Genomic DNA, 17,610 nt, shown 5'->3' with positions numbered 1-17,610 from the left:
TCAACTTGTAAAAGTTCTTGTAAGGCAAAAATGCAGAAAATTCTAAAGCAAAGTATTACTACTGAGTGCCTGAATAAATTGATAATATTAGATTTTTCCAGTTTAATTAGTGATCTTATTCAATCTTTAAAAAAAATATTAAATAATTTTATGTTTGACCAAGTCAACATTTTTATGAATATTTTCTATATTAAAAACATTTGAAATATATTATTGGTTACTTTTTTTTTTTTAAAATGTTAAATATTTTGTTTAATTTATTGAATATAGTAATAATACTACCTTTACAGAAAGAAAAAAGTCAGTTACCTTTTTTTTTTGCCTTACTATTTATTTATTTTCCCGGTTCAGATCATTTTCATTTATTTTAAGTGCCAACTAAAAATGCTTTACAAAATGAAATCCCACATTTCTTTTATTGCCATTTGTCGCAACCGGAATGTTTGTTATCTTGTGTGTCTGGCACAATGAGTTCCAGCGTTTGCATTTTGGTGTGTGGCTACCTCCTTTCTTTTCCATTCGTGTGTTTCGCTGCAATTTTGCTTCTATCACTCACTCATTCACCGTTACATTTCATTTTCCGCTAAACACAAAACACGTGACCTTCCTCACAGAACAGAAAACTCATTTCTTGCTTCATTCATTTTTACTTTAACATGCAAACTAGCATGTAACGTAAGTTTAACAGTAAAGTAGCTTCCGTTCCCGTTGTGAATGATGGCCTTGGTGACGGGTTTTCTAGCCTCACATGTCGGTGCTGTAAGGCACCACCGGTTTGAAGTTGGAATTGGAGTTCGGGCGGTGTCGTCATCTGAATCTGAAACAGTGGCAGCTGTGAACGGATCTTCTTCGCGGAATGGTTCCTTGCTACTGAAGGAGGAAAAGAAGGTGCCTTTCTTGCGAGTTGAAGAGAAGAAGAATAAGAGGGGAGAAGAAGAAGAAGAAGGTTTGGCAGCACTTTGGGATGATGGGTATGGAAGAAGGAGTGTGGAAGATTACTTTGCTGCAGCTAAGGAGATGTGCAAATCCGATGGAGGCCCACCTCGATGGTTTTGCCCACTTGAATGTGGGCCTCCTTTCAAGGATTCTCCCACTCTCCTGTTTTTACCTGGTAAAAACTTACGCTTCTGCTGCAATCCATGCATTTAATGTCTTGCAGATTTTAATTGCTACTCTCTCTCTCTTTCTGTGAATTGTATGTGTATGAGACTTTTGGGGATGATGGAGTTGTTTTTCTTGTGGAGAAAGTTAGCAACTCATTCTTTCAGACACACTCTTCGTTATTAGCTAAAATTCATTAGAAATCACAAGACTGTAGAGGTCATCTCATTGTTTAATGAACCTCACTTTTGATTCATAAGTTTTTTTGTTTTTTGTTTTTTTAATATAAAACTAACCAATAAGAGAGGATAAGTCAGTAACTTATAAGGAGTGCGTTGCTACTTGCTAGCACCTTTTCTTTTTTATTTCTTTTCTTTTCTTCATGCTATTCTTTGAGTGGACTGAATGATTTTCTTTTGATGTTGGTTCTACTTCTATTCAACTTTGCGGTTGTGGTTGATTGTTTTCAATCTTAGATTAATCTACAATTTGGTTGAAAGCTGCAAGTTGCAACTTGTGTTACTTGGTTCCCTCAGAATGCAGGTCTATGTAAATTTGACCGTAAAAGTGTGAATGGGTGTTTAACTTAAAAAAAGTTTCATCCTAAAACACCGATTTGTATAGATTAACACTTTTAGTTTTAGGTGACAGTGTGGCAGAAATTGCTACTTTCAGGCACCAACTTGAAATTGTGTACTAACTCAATGCTATTATATTGAATGCTAAAATTAACTATGCAGTGTTAAAATTTCTTTAGTTTTACTTATGCAGGGATGGATGGCACAGGATTGGGTCTCACTTTGCACCATCAAGCCCTTGGGAAGTATGTTGTATTTTTTGTGCTTGAATAGCTACTGGAATTTTTTTCATAAAATGGCATTTGTTTAGCACACATAAGTCTGCAGGATTAGAATGGGCATTTTAAAATTGAATGTCTGAGGCATTACTCAGGTTTAAAATGGTCTGATTGTTTCTGTCATAGACAGTTCTGATTGAAGGTTAATGGAAATATTTAAGCTTCTTGATGAGATATGCTTGTTGTATTGTTTAGAAAAATTATTCTGTGTAGGTTCATGCAATTTTATTTTGCTTACTCTTTGGATCTCTACTTTTTACATTACAGGGCTTTTGAAGTTCGTTGCTTGCATATTCCAGTTCATGATCGAACACCATTTGAAGGTCTTTGATTTTTAACGTATGCTTTTGTCAACTTTTGAAGGTTCTTGTGTTGCCGTTGATGCATTTAAATGACAGTAACTTATAACTATTTCCTGCCGTCAGTTAAGTGATGACGTGACACCTTGCGAACATATCTTTCCAATATATATCAATGGTTGAGATGGTTTCATGTCACCACTTAATTGACGAAAGTGAGTCAAAATAAAAGTTTTAATATATCAGGGATCTAATGCAATAACTTTTTTTATTAGGGACCCAAAACAAAAATCAGTCATTTATCAGGAATCTTCAATATATTTAAGCCTTTACATTATGTTTTTGTTATGTCAGGAATCAACAAGTTTCTTTTGAAAATTACTTTTGAATTTGGATTTCAATTTTCTTGTTAGATTGTTGTATAATAATTGGAAGATAAGATAGGCTTCTATTCTAACATGTCACTAGTTCTTCTAATTATTGTTGTATAATAGTTGGCAGATCATTTGGTGTGTGTTTAGATTAGCTTATTTTGTGTCTATAATCAAACCTTCCTTTGAGGTTTCTGAATAAAAAGAATTCCCCCCCCCCCCCCTAAAAATTAAGCAAACCTAAAATGCTTTGTAAAATTTTAGAAATGAATAAAAAAACATGCAAGCCATGACTGTCTGGTGCCATTATCTAAACTTAAACTGAGAGTTTTCCTTTTTTTATTTTCAAATTTTTGAAGGGCTGGTGAAACTTGTTGGAGAAGCTGTCAAGCTCGAATGTGCTTTGTCTCCAAATAAACCAATCTATCTGGTAGGTGATTCTTTTGGTGGAAGTTTAGCACTTGCTGTTGCTGCTCGCAATCCAACAGTTGACCTAGTACTGATATTAGCCAATCCAGGTGAGTCTATCAATGCTTTTTCCTTTTTGTCAAATTTGTTAATGTATTTTGCTGGTGATGTCTTGTCAATTTTCAAGTGTAATCTGACAATATGCCTTTCAATCATAGCTACATCCTTCGGCCAATCTCAGTTGCAACCTTTGTTTCCTTTCATGGAAGCTTTGCCTGACGAACTGCATGTTGCTGTTCCCTTTCTTCTTAGTTTTATCATGGGTAAATAATCTGTTTCTTAAGATTCTAGTTGTTACATTTACATTTTTATGAAGATATAATTCATTTGCAAATACTATAGATATCTTTAATCCAATTCTAAGAACATTAAAAAAGGAATTTCAAGATATCAGAGTACATGTAATGATACATATATATACACTAGTGTATCACATTACTAGGCGGATAACAACCAAATGGAAAACAAAAAGGCCTAATCTCTATGTTCTGGTACAACTGAATGAGTGCTCACAAAAGATAAGTTAATATCAGTATCATAACAAATTTTCCAGATCTATATCTGTTATTAATTCATATACGTTGTAATATTTAACAACATCAGGTGATCCAGTGAAGATGGCATCAGTCAATATTGACAATAAGCTTCCTCCTGCCAAAAAAATTGAACAATTGTCATACAACCTTACTGCATTGCTGCCGTGTCTTCCTGTAAGAAGCTTTTGATATTCTGTCCTTTGGTCTCTCTGTCTCTCTGTTCTTTTACTTGATGTTAAGGGCTATTGGCTATATTGTATCTAATTTTAGTTAATTGACAACAATAACAAGCTCTCGGCATGGATTTAGCTCCTAAATTTTTGTAACACACTAACACATACGCAATTATGAACCTTTCTTTTTCGCCTTGTTGGTAAACCTTATGGTTGTTTAAGTATCCCTCTTATTTTCTAGATTGTAGTAGTATCTGTCATGTCTTTTTCCTCTATCCCTTTTCCTTGTTCTATTTTCTAGACAAATTCTTAAAGTTCATATAATATGGGATTATATTGAGCTGTCAATCTGTATTTTACTGTATTATCTATTGTCAGGAGCTGGCTGATATTATACCAAGGGATACTCTTCTTTGGAAGCTGAAACTTCTCAAATCAGCTGCTGCATATGCTAATTCACGTATTCATGCTGTTAAAGCTGAAGTTCTTGTACTTGCTAGGTTTTACTCTCTCTAGACTTGACACCTCTCATGATAATAATTTGTGTACAATTTTTCTTTTCATCATACTTGAAAAAGGTTCTTCTAATTGCCTCACAAATCTAAATATTGTAATATAACACAAGAATTATGCCACAATATCATCACGATCATCCATTAATGGTTGTAGGGTCTAGATTTTTAGTTCTCGCATTCGTAAAATGAAAATTGTTTTCACTTGATACACCCTCTATATATAGTGTCAGATGAGAACTCTCTTTTTTGTGAGAAATGAGAGCTACAAATACAGACCATGTATGGTTGTGTCACCCAGATTTATAGTTGTCATAATTTTTAAAATGAGAACTGTTGTCACTTCATACACTCCCTATATATATATATATATATATATATATATATATATAAACTGTGTCAATGATGTTCTGTGTATGACTTTACCTTTTTTTACTCCAATTTTGAGACTCTCATGTTCATATTAATTAAAGTGTACAAGTTACTTTCTAGTTAATATTTTCAATTGAGAGTTGAGAATTGACATCAACAAAGTTTCCATTCTAGTGGCAAGGATAACATGCTTCCCAGCATAAACGAAGCTCAAAGACTCATGGGATTATTGCAAAACTGCAAAGTTCGTGTCTTTAAGGACAGTGGACACACACTTCTCCTGGTATGTGAAATGAATATATATACTTGCAACTATCATAAAAAAAGTTGTAGGATATTTTCAAGCGAATATGTATGTAACTTATAATTTTGACTATCCATTTGAGATTGAATGATCAAAATTAGTCCCTTCCACCTTTTATAATAAGATAATGCTCTCACTTGATAACCCCTGTATAACGGGTGTGTCAAGTGAGACTACTTGCTACTATCATTAATAAAGTCGTGGGATATTTTCCAGTGAACTTGTAACTTCTAAATTCGACCATCTAATGTGGGGGCGCATGTAACTTTGGAGGACCAAATTGAGGGTTTAACATACACTTTAATTGCTTTTGTAAAGCTTATTTTACATTGGTTTGAAAAAAATAAAGTTTATCTTATACTGTGATTTATTTTTCAATTTTTATGAAATTATCTATGTTTATTACTTTCAATTAAAAAAAAAATATTGTAATGACAGATACTGTAAAGAACATTTTAAATTCTGGTACTCTTCCACGGACTAATAGGCCAACAAAAGAATGTATTTTTTTATTTTAAGCTGTTACTTTTTGCATAATATCTACTACGGATGTGTTTTTTATTTTAAGCTGTGATAACAAGTACAACTCAGCTCTATCTTAGTTGATTAATTGTATTTTACATGGTAGTGCAGGAAGATGGTATTGGTCTGCTGACAATCATCAAGGGAACTTGCATGTACCGTCGCTCAAGGAGGCATGATTTGGTCAGGGATTTCATACCTCCCAGTATGACAGAATTCAGATATGCAATGGATCAAGTAGTTGGGTAATTTGATTTGGCAATATTATTCTCATTGTATATGGTTCTTGTTAGAAATCTGTTAATGTCATTGTTGCATTGATGGGTGGGGGAAGGGGTGCGACTCATACTCTTAGCATTTTCACGTAAACAAGAACAGATCCTTGTTGAACCAGTTGTCATACCTTTTCTCGATTATAAACTTCAAAGTTGACATTAGTGGGGTTTGAAGTTGGAGGCTGCTTCTTGAAAGAGGACTCAAGCATCCCTGTGACACCCTCTACCCCTCACATATATATTAATAAAGGAATAAAAATTCAAATATTAATTAAAAGTATTTTTAAAACATTTTTAAATACAAGCTTTTCAAATGGATAAAAGGCTCACATTCACTTTCTTCTACATCATATTCAAATTTGTCCAAATAAATAATAAAGTCATCTCGACTCAAAGAAAATCATATAAGTCTCATACAATTAATATAGAACCTATATCCTAATGTCACATCCTATCAGAGCGTGGTGTTCCCGTGTCCTCTAGCATGAGGTTCTTCTTAGTCATCCACCTATTCATCTGCTCCCCCGAACACAAGTTCAAGATCATCACAGGATCCAAACACAACAACACACAGGGAGTGAGTTATCACATTCCTAGCTAATAGAGAAACAAGATAATTAAATATACATATTATATAAATGAGATACCACTTGCTTAAACATAGCTCACGTAACTTCACCACTTCATCATTCAAAATTCACTTTTCAATTATCAATCACATTACACAAGAATCCCACACTTCGATCAAGATATAATAACACATCAATTAGCAAGCATATGCAATAGTTATGCTAAGACTCAATCCTATATGCAATGTGGTACCATGTCAGTGAAAAACCACCCTGGGGCGCTTAGGAGTACATAACAAGACACACCACACAATGGGTTTGTCAGGTCACTCTCACTAAGTAAGATCACAGGGAGACCAGTCAGGGTCACGATGTTTTGCGAGAATGCTCCAACCATATGAGATCAGCATAGGCTTAAAGGAGCACTCAAACCCGGTGACCCCCAAGGCCTACACTCCGAAGAGTCCGTCAGGGCCTCTCCCTCCTGATTCAGGTCCAACCCCTAAAATAATTTTTTTTGCATGCAGACACTGCTCATGAATTATACAATACCCACGACCTTACACTCGTGTTTTAAACACGTTCAACACAATCGCACTATGATTTAACACTGGCTCCTAAATAGGAAACCTACATTTTCTCTTTAACACTGCGCATCAACGCTTTTCTCAAGATAACACTGGTCGGGTTATTGTACAATTCATAGCTTACAACACAAGTAATTTCACATCAAGTGTTAACTACACACTTATCCACAACTAGAACTCATTCACAATTTCACTTCTCATAGTGTGACAATCCACCATCACATGTTTACACGTATCTCACAAATTAACACATGTTAAACTTTACACTTATACTCAATCTCAATAACAATATTATAATCTCAAAGCAACATATTCTTCTACAATTCATCACATACTCACAATTTGAATCATCATTTCATATCCTCAATATAACAATTTATATAAAACACTATCACAACATTAGGACTAAAACCCCTTAACTAATATTACACAATTATATCAAAATCATCGGTCGAAATATACAAATATCAAGAACACAATTTATCAAGCAATTTTCATTAGGACATCAATATTTTATTTATAATCATAAAGGAAAAATTGCAATTTAATAAACATCTCAAAATAAAACCCCAATTTAATTCTCTAAGGATCCCTACACATGTTCTCACTAATCCCCAACTGTGAATAACTCATCCCTTACCTCTGAGCGGACTCACGTGTCTTCAGCCAGGGATAGCAACATCTTTAGCGGTTCCCTGAAATTCTTTCAGTTATTCCTCCGACTGCTCCGATAGAATTCCCAAACGTCAGAGAGACGGAGAAGAGATTGAAACCTCCACTTATACTGTCTTCATGCGATTCCTTTTTCTCCCTCCACGAATATTATCTCGCAAATCCCAACGGTGGAAGCGTGCGGAATTGAATTTCGAACAACATATCCAAATTTCACAATAATCCAACGGTTAACGAAACCGGGATCGTAGTTTTACCAAGACAGCTCTGGGTTTCTGCGGGAAAGAAAAATGCTACAATGCGAAGGGTGTTTCTCTCAGTTCAGACATGATATCAAAATTCCCAACGGTGAGAATGCTCGGAATTCTGTTTCGAACATGATACTCAAATTTCACGACGATCCAACGGTGAACGGGTTCGAGATCGTTGTTTTTCTGAGACTGGTTTGATGGGCTGCGGGAAAAAGAAAGGGTTTTGAGAGGAGAAGGGGAAAAACGAAAATGAGGCCAAAAGGAGGCAGCTGACTTAATATAACTATTTATACCTAGGGTACTCAGCCTATTATTTGCTCTATATTTATTTATTTATTTTTTTACTAAAAAGCTTTTTAAATTTATTTACGAAAAATTGGGATGTTACAATTCCACCCCTCTTAAAAGAAGTTTCGTCCCCGAAACTTGCCGAAAGATCGAGAAAAAGATATCACGCATATGATTCTCAATATCAAGTTGTGTGTCTAGTTGAAACTCTTTTTTTTGTTACTCCGATCACAAGACTCCTCTGCACTTAACTATTAAATCCGATGATCCTCGTTTACTCAATGATAGTATTACATAAGTAAGTCTTCTCACGAGAGTGACATCTCAACTATAATAGAATGTGAATGACATACTATTTGGAGTAGAATAATATCATAGGAGACACTAATGACAAATTGAAAAGAACAAACAAACACAAGGAGACGTGACTGATCACATGGTCGACTCTTTTTTGAACATCGGACGGTTCAAGAAAGATAATGAGTTTCGAGACTCTCACACTCTACCAATCCTAGTTCACATTGACTATCGAGAATACATGATTTGCCTACCCTTGAGTCTAAGCCTCTTCCTTCAACATGATCTTTCTCACTTTCGTATACTTGACTCATAACTCTCACTTAGGTTCAAGAATTGTAACGATTCAACTCTAAGGTTGTCTACTTGATACTAACTGGGTGCTAATTAGATAAGTAATACAGATTACTCCCTACTTCTGTAAGTTTGTTCACCTTGAGGTAATCTTCACACATATATACTCATGTCACCCTATAACTTTGCACTTGAACTTGAGGTTTTGATTGTTGTTTACAATATCTAACTCTATAACTAGGACACTAGTCATATCATCGGTTTCCTATTCAAGCTCTAACTACTAATCTAGTTCTAACGTTTAAAAAAATAAACTCACAACAAGATTCTTGAGAATTTTATCCATCTCTTTTATTCCGGGTTCAACTCCAAAGATCCTCACAATGTATCAAACTAACGGTAATGTCTCCCAAAATATTATGGTGAACACCATGGTTACCTATTCTAAATCACATATAGGATAAATCTTTTCATAAGTCTTAAGTTGTCAAGAAACATTTATCACTATTTGTCCTTCTACAAGCACTCCTCTAAACTTAAAATTATTTCAATTATTTTACTACTCCAATAAGGATCTACGCGGCCAAGATATCACTCAACGGTTTACAGTGACCGACTTTTCTATGGACTTATGACTTACTCCTTACAAGGATCTCATCCGAAAACTTAAACTTACTTGAGTCATCTCCAACTAGAATTAAGGTTAATTCAAGGAATGCTAAAATAACTTTTGGTTCGACTACTGGTTAAGGAAATTTTATCTTAATCTTAGGTTTCATTCAATCTCAAAACAACTTCTACCCAAGAAGGATTTAAAGCTATCTCTCACCTAAAAAATAACATACTCTAAGGGTCAACATCATCTAACTAAAATGCATACGAAATTCTTAGTACGAACATGATTCCCAAGGGTCTATAACAACCTTAAGGTATACCCCATAATTCAACTTAACTGGAAACATACTAAACACTATTCATTGAAACCACAACACTCAGGGTAGGAGATCCTGTCACACATTCCACGAACACATAGTGGTCATGACCAGGTACACATAGAGGCCACAATAGGTACTAAGGTATTCCTTGAAGCATCCACAAACTTTTCCAAATTAAGGTAAAAAGAATTAAGATTTATCTCGCTAATCATACAACTATCATCAATAATCTTTTAGGTCACCTACCTTACGCAAGAACACTCACTCTTGAATCCTTCTATGCTTAACAATTAATGTCTTACTAACTACCTTACACTCTTCTTAAGGTTCCACATTAAACCTCTTAGCTATACTTCATAACTTTTCCAACTACCCTATGTTCTCAAACAACTCTATACTAGATATTTCTCACGAACTACGATTACAAGTTTCTATGGGTACTACACTTATAAGATTCTCAATCTTGCACTTAGGTGGTAACTAAGCATATCCTCAAGGAACACAAATACATGACTTACTAAGTTTGACTTTCGTCTATGGGTAACAAGGATAATGCATACTCAAGTGTTTCCTCTCAAACATCTTAACGTGATTGTCAAGGACGAAGTCTCTCTTTATTCGTAATAGAAGTAACAACAAGAAAGATTATCAAATAGTTTAACTAGACATGATTGGAAGATGAGCAACTAATAACAAGATGAACACTCGATTGATTAGGAGATAATAATTTTGAATAAAAAAATGATCACTTATTCGGAATCAACAACAATATTTCAATGAATTCTAGCAACAAAAACATGACCACAATGTACACTCATATGAAGACATTAACAATCACTTGATTGTGATAGAAACATCAGTAATCCAATTGTTTGATGTAGTCTCATAACACAAAGAATTAATTATACTTAGGCTTTCAAGTGAAATCAATTTATTTGACTTAAGCACGCAACACAAAAAAAAAGGTTGCACTAGAATTAGAAGGTACGATCAAAAGAGTATTCCTTATGAAATATAACTTGATATGAGTCATCCAACTATAGAGTATTAGCATCACTAAAAACAAGAAATCAGAAACAACCATACTACCTATGCAATTAAGGAAGAACACCATACTACAACTATATATACTTAGAATTATAAGGTTCCTATAACAAGTATATAACGTACATTTAAGAAGTAAGAATTAAACAATTAATAAGGATGTATTGAGGAATCACAAGCTTCAATAACTACATTCACGACTACACACAAAATAAGGGAGTTAAGTAGTCATGCGTTTACACATCAAGAAAGACACACTCATCCAAGATATATATATGGTCCAAAAGGTTCTTGCAACACTAATCCACGCATCAAAGGAGAAATAAGCTAACTAACAACATACACACAGGATGATAGAGGTTCGTTAGCACATTATCAATCAATATCAAGACTACTTGCATCATCCAATGGCTTGCCATAATGTCCAACCGCACTTCGCAAATTATAGAGATGGCCAGTCTCATAACTCATGACTCAACAGTGAATTTATGGTATAGCAAACATTAAGGATGCAAGGCACATACAAGCATTATTATTAAGTCTTATTTAATCATGTAGGAGAAAATACAAATAAAAATTCAAGCATGCTCAACAAAAGTACTCATAAGTAACCACACAGAGTGCACACCAGAATATGATAAGCACATAACACACTGGCCGAAAGGTTCGACCTGCTCTGATACCACTAAATGTGACACCCTCTACCCCTCACATATATATTAATAAAGGAATAAAAATTCAAATATTAATTAAAAGTATTTTTAAAACATTTTTAAATACAAGCTTTTCAAATGGATAAAAGGCTCACATTCACTTTCTTCTACATCATATTCAAATTTGTCCAAATAAATAATAAAGTCATCTCGACTCAAAGAAAATCATATAAGTCTCATACAATTAATATAGAACCTATATCCTAATGTCACATCCTATCAGAGCGTGGTGTTCCCGTGTCCTCTAGCATGAGGTTCTTCTTAGTCATCCACCTATTCATCTGCTCCCCCGAACACAAGTTCAAGATCATCACAGGATCCAAACACAACAACACACAGGGAGTGAGTTATCACATTCCTAGCTAATAGAGAAACAAGATAATTAAATATACATATTATATAAATGAGATACCACTTGCTTAAACATAGCTCACGTAACTTCACCACTTCATCATTCAAAATTCACTTTTCAATTATCAATCACATTACACAAGAATCCCACACTTCGATCAAGATATAATAACACATCAATTAGCAAGCATATGCAATAGTTATGCTAAGACTCAATCCTATATGCAATGTGGTACCATGTCAGTGAAAAACCACCCTGGGGCGCTTAGGAGTACATAACAAGACACACCACACAATGGGTTTGTCAGGTCACTCTCACTAAGTAAGATCACAGGGAGACCAATCAGGGTCACGATGTTTTGCGAGAATGCTCCAACCATATGAGATCAGCATAGGCTTAAAGGAGCACTCAAACCCGGTGACCCCCAAGGCCTACACTCCGAAGAGTCCGTCAGGGCCTCTCCCTCCTGATTCAGGTCCAACCCCTAAAATAATTTTTTTTGCATGCAGACACTGCTCATGAATTATACAATACCCACGACCTTACACTCGTGTTTTAAACACGTTCAACACAATCGCACTATGATTTAACACTGGCTCCTAAATAGGAAACCTACATTTTCTCTTTAACACTGCGCATCAACGCTTTTCTCAAGATAACACTGGTCGGGTTATTGTACAATTCATAGCTTACAACACAAGTAATTTCACATCAAGTGTTAACTACACACTTATCCACAACTAGAACTCATTCACAATTTCACTTCTCATAGTGTGACAATCCACCATCACATGTTTACACGTATCTCACAAATTAACACATGTTAAACTTTACACTTATACTCAATCTCAATAACAATATTATAATCTCAAAGCAACATATTCTTCTACAATTCATCACATACTCACAATTTGAATCATCATTTCATATCCTCAATATAACAATTTATATAAAACACTATCACAACATTAGGACTAAAACCCCTTAACTAATATTACACAATTATATCAAAATCATCGGTCGAAATATACAAATATCAAGAACACAATTTATCAAGCAATTTTCATTAGGACATCAATATTTTATTTATAATCATAAAGGAAAAATTGCAATTTAATAAACATCTCAAAATAAAACCCCAATTTAATTCTCTAAGGATCCCTACACATGTTCTCACTAATCCCCAACTGTGAATAACTCATCCCTTACCTCTGAGCGGACTCACGTGTCTTCAGCCAGGGATAGCAACATCTTTAGCGGTTCCCTGAAATTCTTTCAGTTATTCCTCCGACTGCTCCGATAGAATTCCCAAACGTCAGAGAGACGGAGAAGAGATTGAAACCTCCACTTATACTGTCTTCATGCGATTCCTTTTTCTCCCTCCACGAATATTATCTCGCAAATCCCAACGGTGGAAGCGTGCGGAATTGAATTTCGAACAACATATCCAAATTTCACAATAATCCAACGGTTAAAGAAACCGGGATCGTAGTTTTACCAAGACAGCTCTGGGTTTCTGCGGGAAAGAAAAAGGCTACAATGCGAAGGGTGTTTCTCTCAGTTCAGACATGATATCAAAATTCCCAACGGTGAGAATGCTCGGAATTCTGTTTCGAACATGATACTCAAATTTCACGACGATCCAACGGTGAACGGGTTCGAGATCGTTATTTTTCTGAGACTGGTTTGATGGGCTGCGGGAAAAAGAAAGGGTTTTGAGAGGAGAAGGGGAAAAACGAAAATGAGGCCAAAAGGAGGCAGCTGACTTAATATAACTATTTATACCTAGGGTACTCAGCCTATTATTTGCTCTATATTTATTTATTTATTTTTTTACTAAAAAGCTTTTTAAATTTATTTACGAAAAATTGGGATGTTACAATCCCACCATTGTGCCAGTCAATGTGCCTTTTGTTATCTATCAACCCTTATATAATAAATTTGAATACTCACTCTTGAATGAAAGGACTTGGAGGATCTACTGTCTTTGTAAGGAACACGACCCTTCCTGCATCAAGAATACTATCACTTAAATTTAATCAATTTGAATTTCGACAGACCATATTGAATTGATTGACATACAGCTTATGTGTCTAACTTCAAATAATTTATTTCCATGATTTATTCCTCAATTTCAAACAATTAATCTCTTTAATTTATTCCTTCTAACAATATAGAATCCTTAGTTTTGAAAGTGACCATTTTAGTTTTTTGGTTATATTTATCTCTATAGTAATGGTTTAATGCAATGTACCTAAAAGAAGAAAGCGGTGTACAGATGTGTATCTGTATGTATATTAAGTAAATGTGAAACCTCGGACTTAAATCCTTATTCTGTTTGGCTCACGCATGCAATTTATGTCTGCCTTACTTCAATAATCTTCTTTAACAATTTAATTAGCTCGTGTTCCCAAAGTTTAAAGCTGATATGCTACTGATGTATGGCAGATCATTTCGTTCTGTTACTGGATCTGTATTTTTCTCAACATTGGAGGATGGAAAGATTACAAAAGGTCTCTCTGGTGTTCCAGATGAAGGTCCTGTCTTATATGTTGGTTATCACATGTTGTTGGGGTTAGAGCTTATCTCACTCACAGATGGATTTTTAAGTGAGAAGGGTATTGTGCTTCGTGGAATAGCCCATCCCGAGCTGTTCAGGCCTAAAGTTGAGTCTTGGTCTTCTGAGTTTTCTATGATTGATTGGGTGAAGATATTTGGTGGGGTGCCTGTTTCAGCAAGCAATATTTTCAAATTGCTTTCAACAAAGTCACATGTTCTCCTATATCCTGGTGGTGCGCGTGAGGCTCTCCATTATAAGGTACATTGAGTTTTATTGTTTCATCTAGGATTCTTTCCAACAAAAAAAGAAATATTCAGGTTTTCTTGTGCAGTATTTATGATTTAGTTATTTAATGCTCTCACATTATTAAACCATAATTGATCATACATTATAAGAACAGAGGGGAAGGTAATAGCAGAGGGAAATTGATAAGGAAGTCAAGATATAAAATAGCAATTAAGTTAATTTCATTTCATTTTTCAGAAAGAATCATGACATGCATATAACATACAGTATAATGGATTATGGGCCTCTACCAAAACCTTTTTTTGATATACTTGGTGATTTTTGCCACTATATGAAAAAACAAGTTCAGACTATACACGTCAAGTTTGCACTATTTTTGTTTTTGTTGATTTATCATGCTTGTCAATCTTTGGGATCAGCACTGACTGTTATGTGATGATGGTTCTACCTTCTTAAAACTGACCGACCATGCTCTAATTGCTAGGGGGAAGCATACAAGTTGACTTGGCCTGATCACCCAGAATTTGTGAGAATGGCAGCACGATTTGGTGCCACAATTGTGCCATTTGGAGCTGTAGGTGAAGATGATTTAGCTGAAGTAGGTTTCTTATTTCTCTTCTCCAAGTCTCTTTTTTCCCTTTCGGCTACAGACTTTTACTTTTTTAACCATAATAGTTTAGGGTTTTGGCTCCTCTAAAGTAAATATTAGTAAAGTAATTTCAGTTATTGAAGAGAAAATTAATGATTAATATTCCAATACACTCATGATTTGTTATGCATGTGCACATCTTATCCATAGTTGATTTTCTTATTAACAACTCAGATTTATTACTTTGTCCTTTAAAGTAAGTTGCACAATTTAGAGGAGCCACATCCATAATTTAGCCTGTCCATTCTGCTTGGTCAAGTGATGTTAACAGTGGAGCCTGTCCATTCTGCTTGGTCAAGTGATGGTCACTTAGTATCAATTGGTTTTAAGCTAAAATCTAGCATGGTATAATCTAGTAGGCTTGCTTGTTTTGGTAGACATTTGTGGAGGGGGAGTGTGATAACGTTTAATGTTAACAGTGGAGTTAGTGGCATTGTAAATGGTATTAGACCTCTTTCATCAAAAGATATTTTTTTATAAGCCTTTTAGGAATGTTCATTATATGAAATGTCTCAATTAACGTTCCGAGAAGTATTAAGTTGAATAATGAAAATAGCTGGGTGGGAGAGGAATGAGAAGAAAATAGTTGTTATCCTAGGGGCACTGGTTAAAGAAGTAAAAACTTTTTTTGTTGTTGTTGGGATGTGTAGAAACGTGCTCCCATATGATTTCCAATTTTCTCTTTTTAACCCTTTAACAAGCACCGGTTAACAAGACCTTTTTTTCCCTTGCAATGCTTGAGCTTCGATTAATTGTACTTGCCTTTTAATTGGACTTCCCTTGAATTTTACAGTTAGTTCTTGACTACAACGACTTAATGAAGATCCCCATAGTCAACGATCGTATAAGAAATATGAATCGTGACTCAGTTAAGTTTAGGTAATTATTCTCCATCTCAGTAATGTTTATTTCTTTAGTTTCAAAGATTATGACAGCACGTTACATTTTTAGGGATTGGTGATAGTTTACTCTTAAAACAATGGAATAAATAAGATATATAGCTGATATATCCCCAAACTCGTGTGTTTTGTTGATATCCAGAGATGAAACAAGTGGCGAGGTGGCAAACCAAAATCTCACTTTTCCAGTGCTTCTACCAAAGATACCAGGTCGCTTTTACTTTCTATTTGGGAAGCCCATAAAAACAAAAGGCATGGATAAGATTCTAAAAGACAGAGAAAGTGCCAACCAAATGTACCTTGAGATTAAGTCAGAAGTTGAACACAATTTAAATTACTTGATCAAGAAGAGGGAGGAGGATCCATACAGGAACTTCGTCGATAGGAAAATGTATCAGATATTTTATCCTCACGAAACTGATCCAACGCCATCATTTAAGCCCTGAAAAATGTTTTTGATATATAATACTCTTTTTATGTAATCATAATTATTCTTAAACAGGTACATGTACATGGCCATTATTCTAATAAAATATCACTTTATTTTAATTTTGTTTTTAACGTAAGTTTAATTTCAGAATTAATAATAGACTAGTTTGTTTAATTTTTTTAAAAAAAAATTAAAAATGTTTTTTTAAGAAACAAACGCGATCCGCTTCTTTTAAAAAAATAATAAATTGTTTATTTTATTAAAAAATAAAAGGTTTTCTGCTTTTATGGTAATACAAGCACGTTTTATAATATGAGGTTGTTATCTAAATTTTATTATTGTTAATTCTGTTTTCATTTTTCAAAAATTTTTCCACTTGTTATCTCTGCTGTGTAGAATTTAATTACGTCAAGGAAATTAAATTTTGATGTAATTGCTTGAAGACTAATGAAGGAAATCCTTTAAAAACAAACAAAATACAAAAAAAAAAAGCAAGAATGTTGTTTTTGTTAACTTCATTCACATGCGGGATTGGGAAGTAAAGTATTTTTTGATAAATCAAGTATAAGTTCATATGGTTACATAGAAGTTATACGAAGATCGTTACTAATATTAGATTATTGTATTTATAAATATTATTATATACATTGCACATTTTTAATTTTTTTTTTTCAATTATCCTTTATTCTCAAAACTTAACTTTTTCAAACTTTATTTTTTATTATTATCGAAATTATTTAAAAATTAATCAATAAATCGAAAACAATTTTATCAAAAGTTATTTTATTATCATATAAATCATAATCTTATTATAACTAAAATGAATATATTTATTGAAATTTGTATTAAATATTAAATAATTTTTTATTAAGTTAAAATTATGAATATACTTATTTGACTGAAAAGAACTCAAATCAAAAATAAATTTTATGTCTTACTTTTAAATATTTATTTATTAATAAAATTATTCCTTAAAATTTTGTTATTATCTTAAAAATATTTTTCTTTCCCGGAATAAATATAATTTTTACAATT

General features: G+C 33.9%; 1 protein-coding gene across 1 annotated transcript; it reads left to right on the top strand.

Annotated features, from left to right (window-relative positions):
- Window positions 1-435: 435 nt before the first annotated feature.
- Window positions 436-16,694, top strand: LOC100791256 (acyltransferase-like protein At1g54570, chloroplastic). Its single transcript, XM_003520782.5, has 13 exons — window positions 436-1,111; window positions 1,873-1,924; window positions 2,225-2,280; window positions 2,987-3,145; window positions 3,254-3,358; window positions 3,699-3,805; window positions 4,183-4,304; window positions 4,863-4,971; window positions 5,626-5,759; window positions 14,240-14,609; window positions 15,082-15,195; window positions 16,040-16,125; window positions 16,288-16,694. Exons 1-13 carry the CDS (start codon window positions 715-717, stop codon window positions 16,589-16,591), a joined length of 2,115 nt encoding a protein of 704 aa, XP_003520830.2. The 5' UTR covers window positions 436-714; the 3' UTR covers window positions 16,592-16,694.
- The last annotated feature ends 916 nt before the right edge of the window (window positions 16,695-17,610 follow it).

The sequence above is a fragment of the Glycine max genome, chromosome 3, assembly GCF_000004515.6.
Source record: "Glycine max cultivar Williams 82 chromosome 3, Glycine_max_v4.0, whole genome shotgun sequence".
Classification (NCBI taxonomy): domain Eukaryota; kingdom Viridiplantae; phylum Streptophyta; class Magnoliopsida; order Fabales; family Fabaceae; genus Glycine; species Glycine max.
This window is presented reverse-complemented; position numbering and strand designations above follow the sequence as displayed.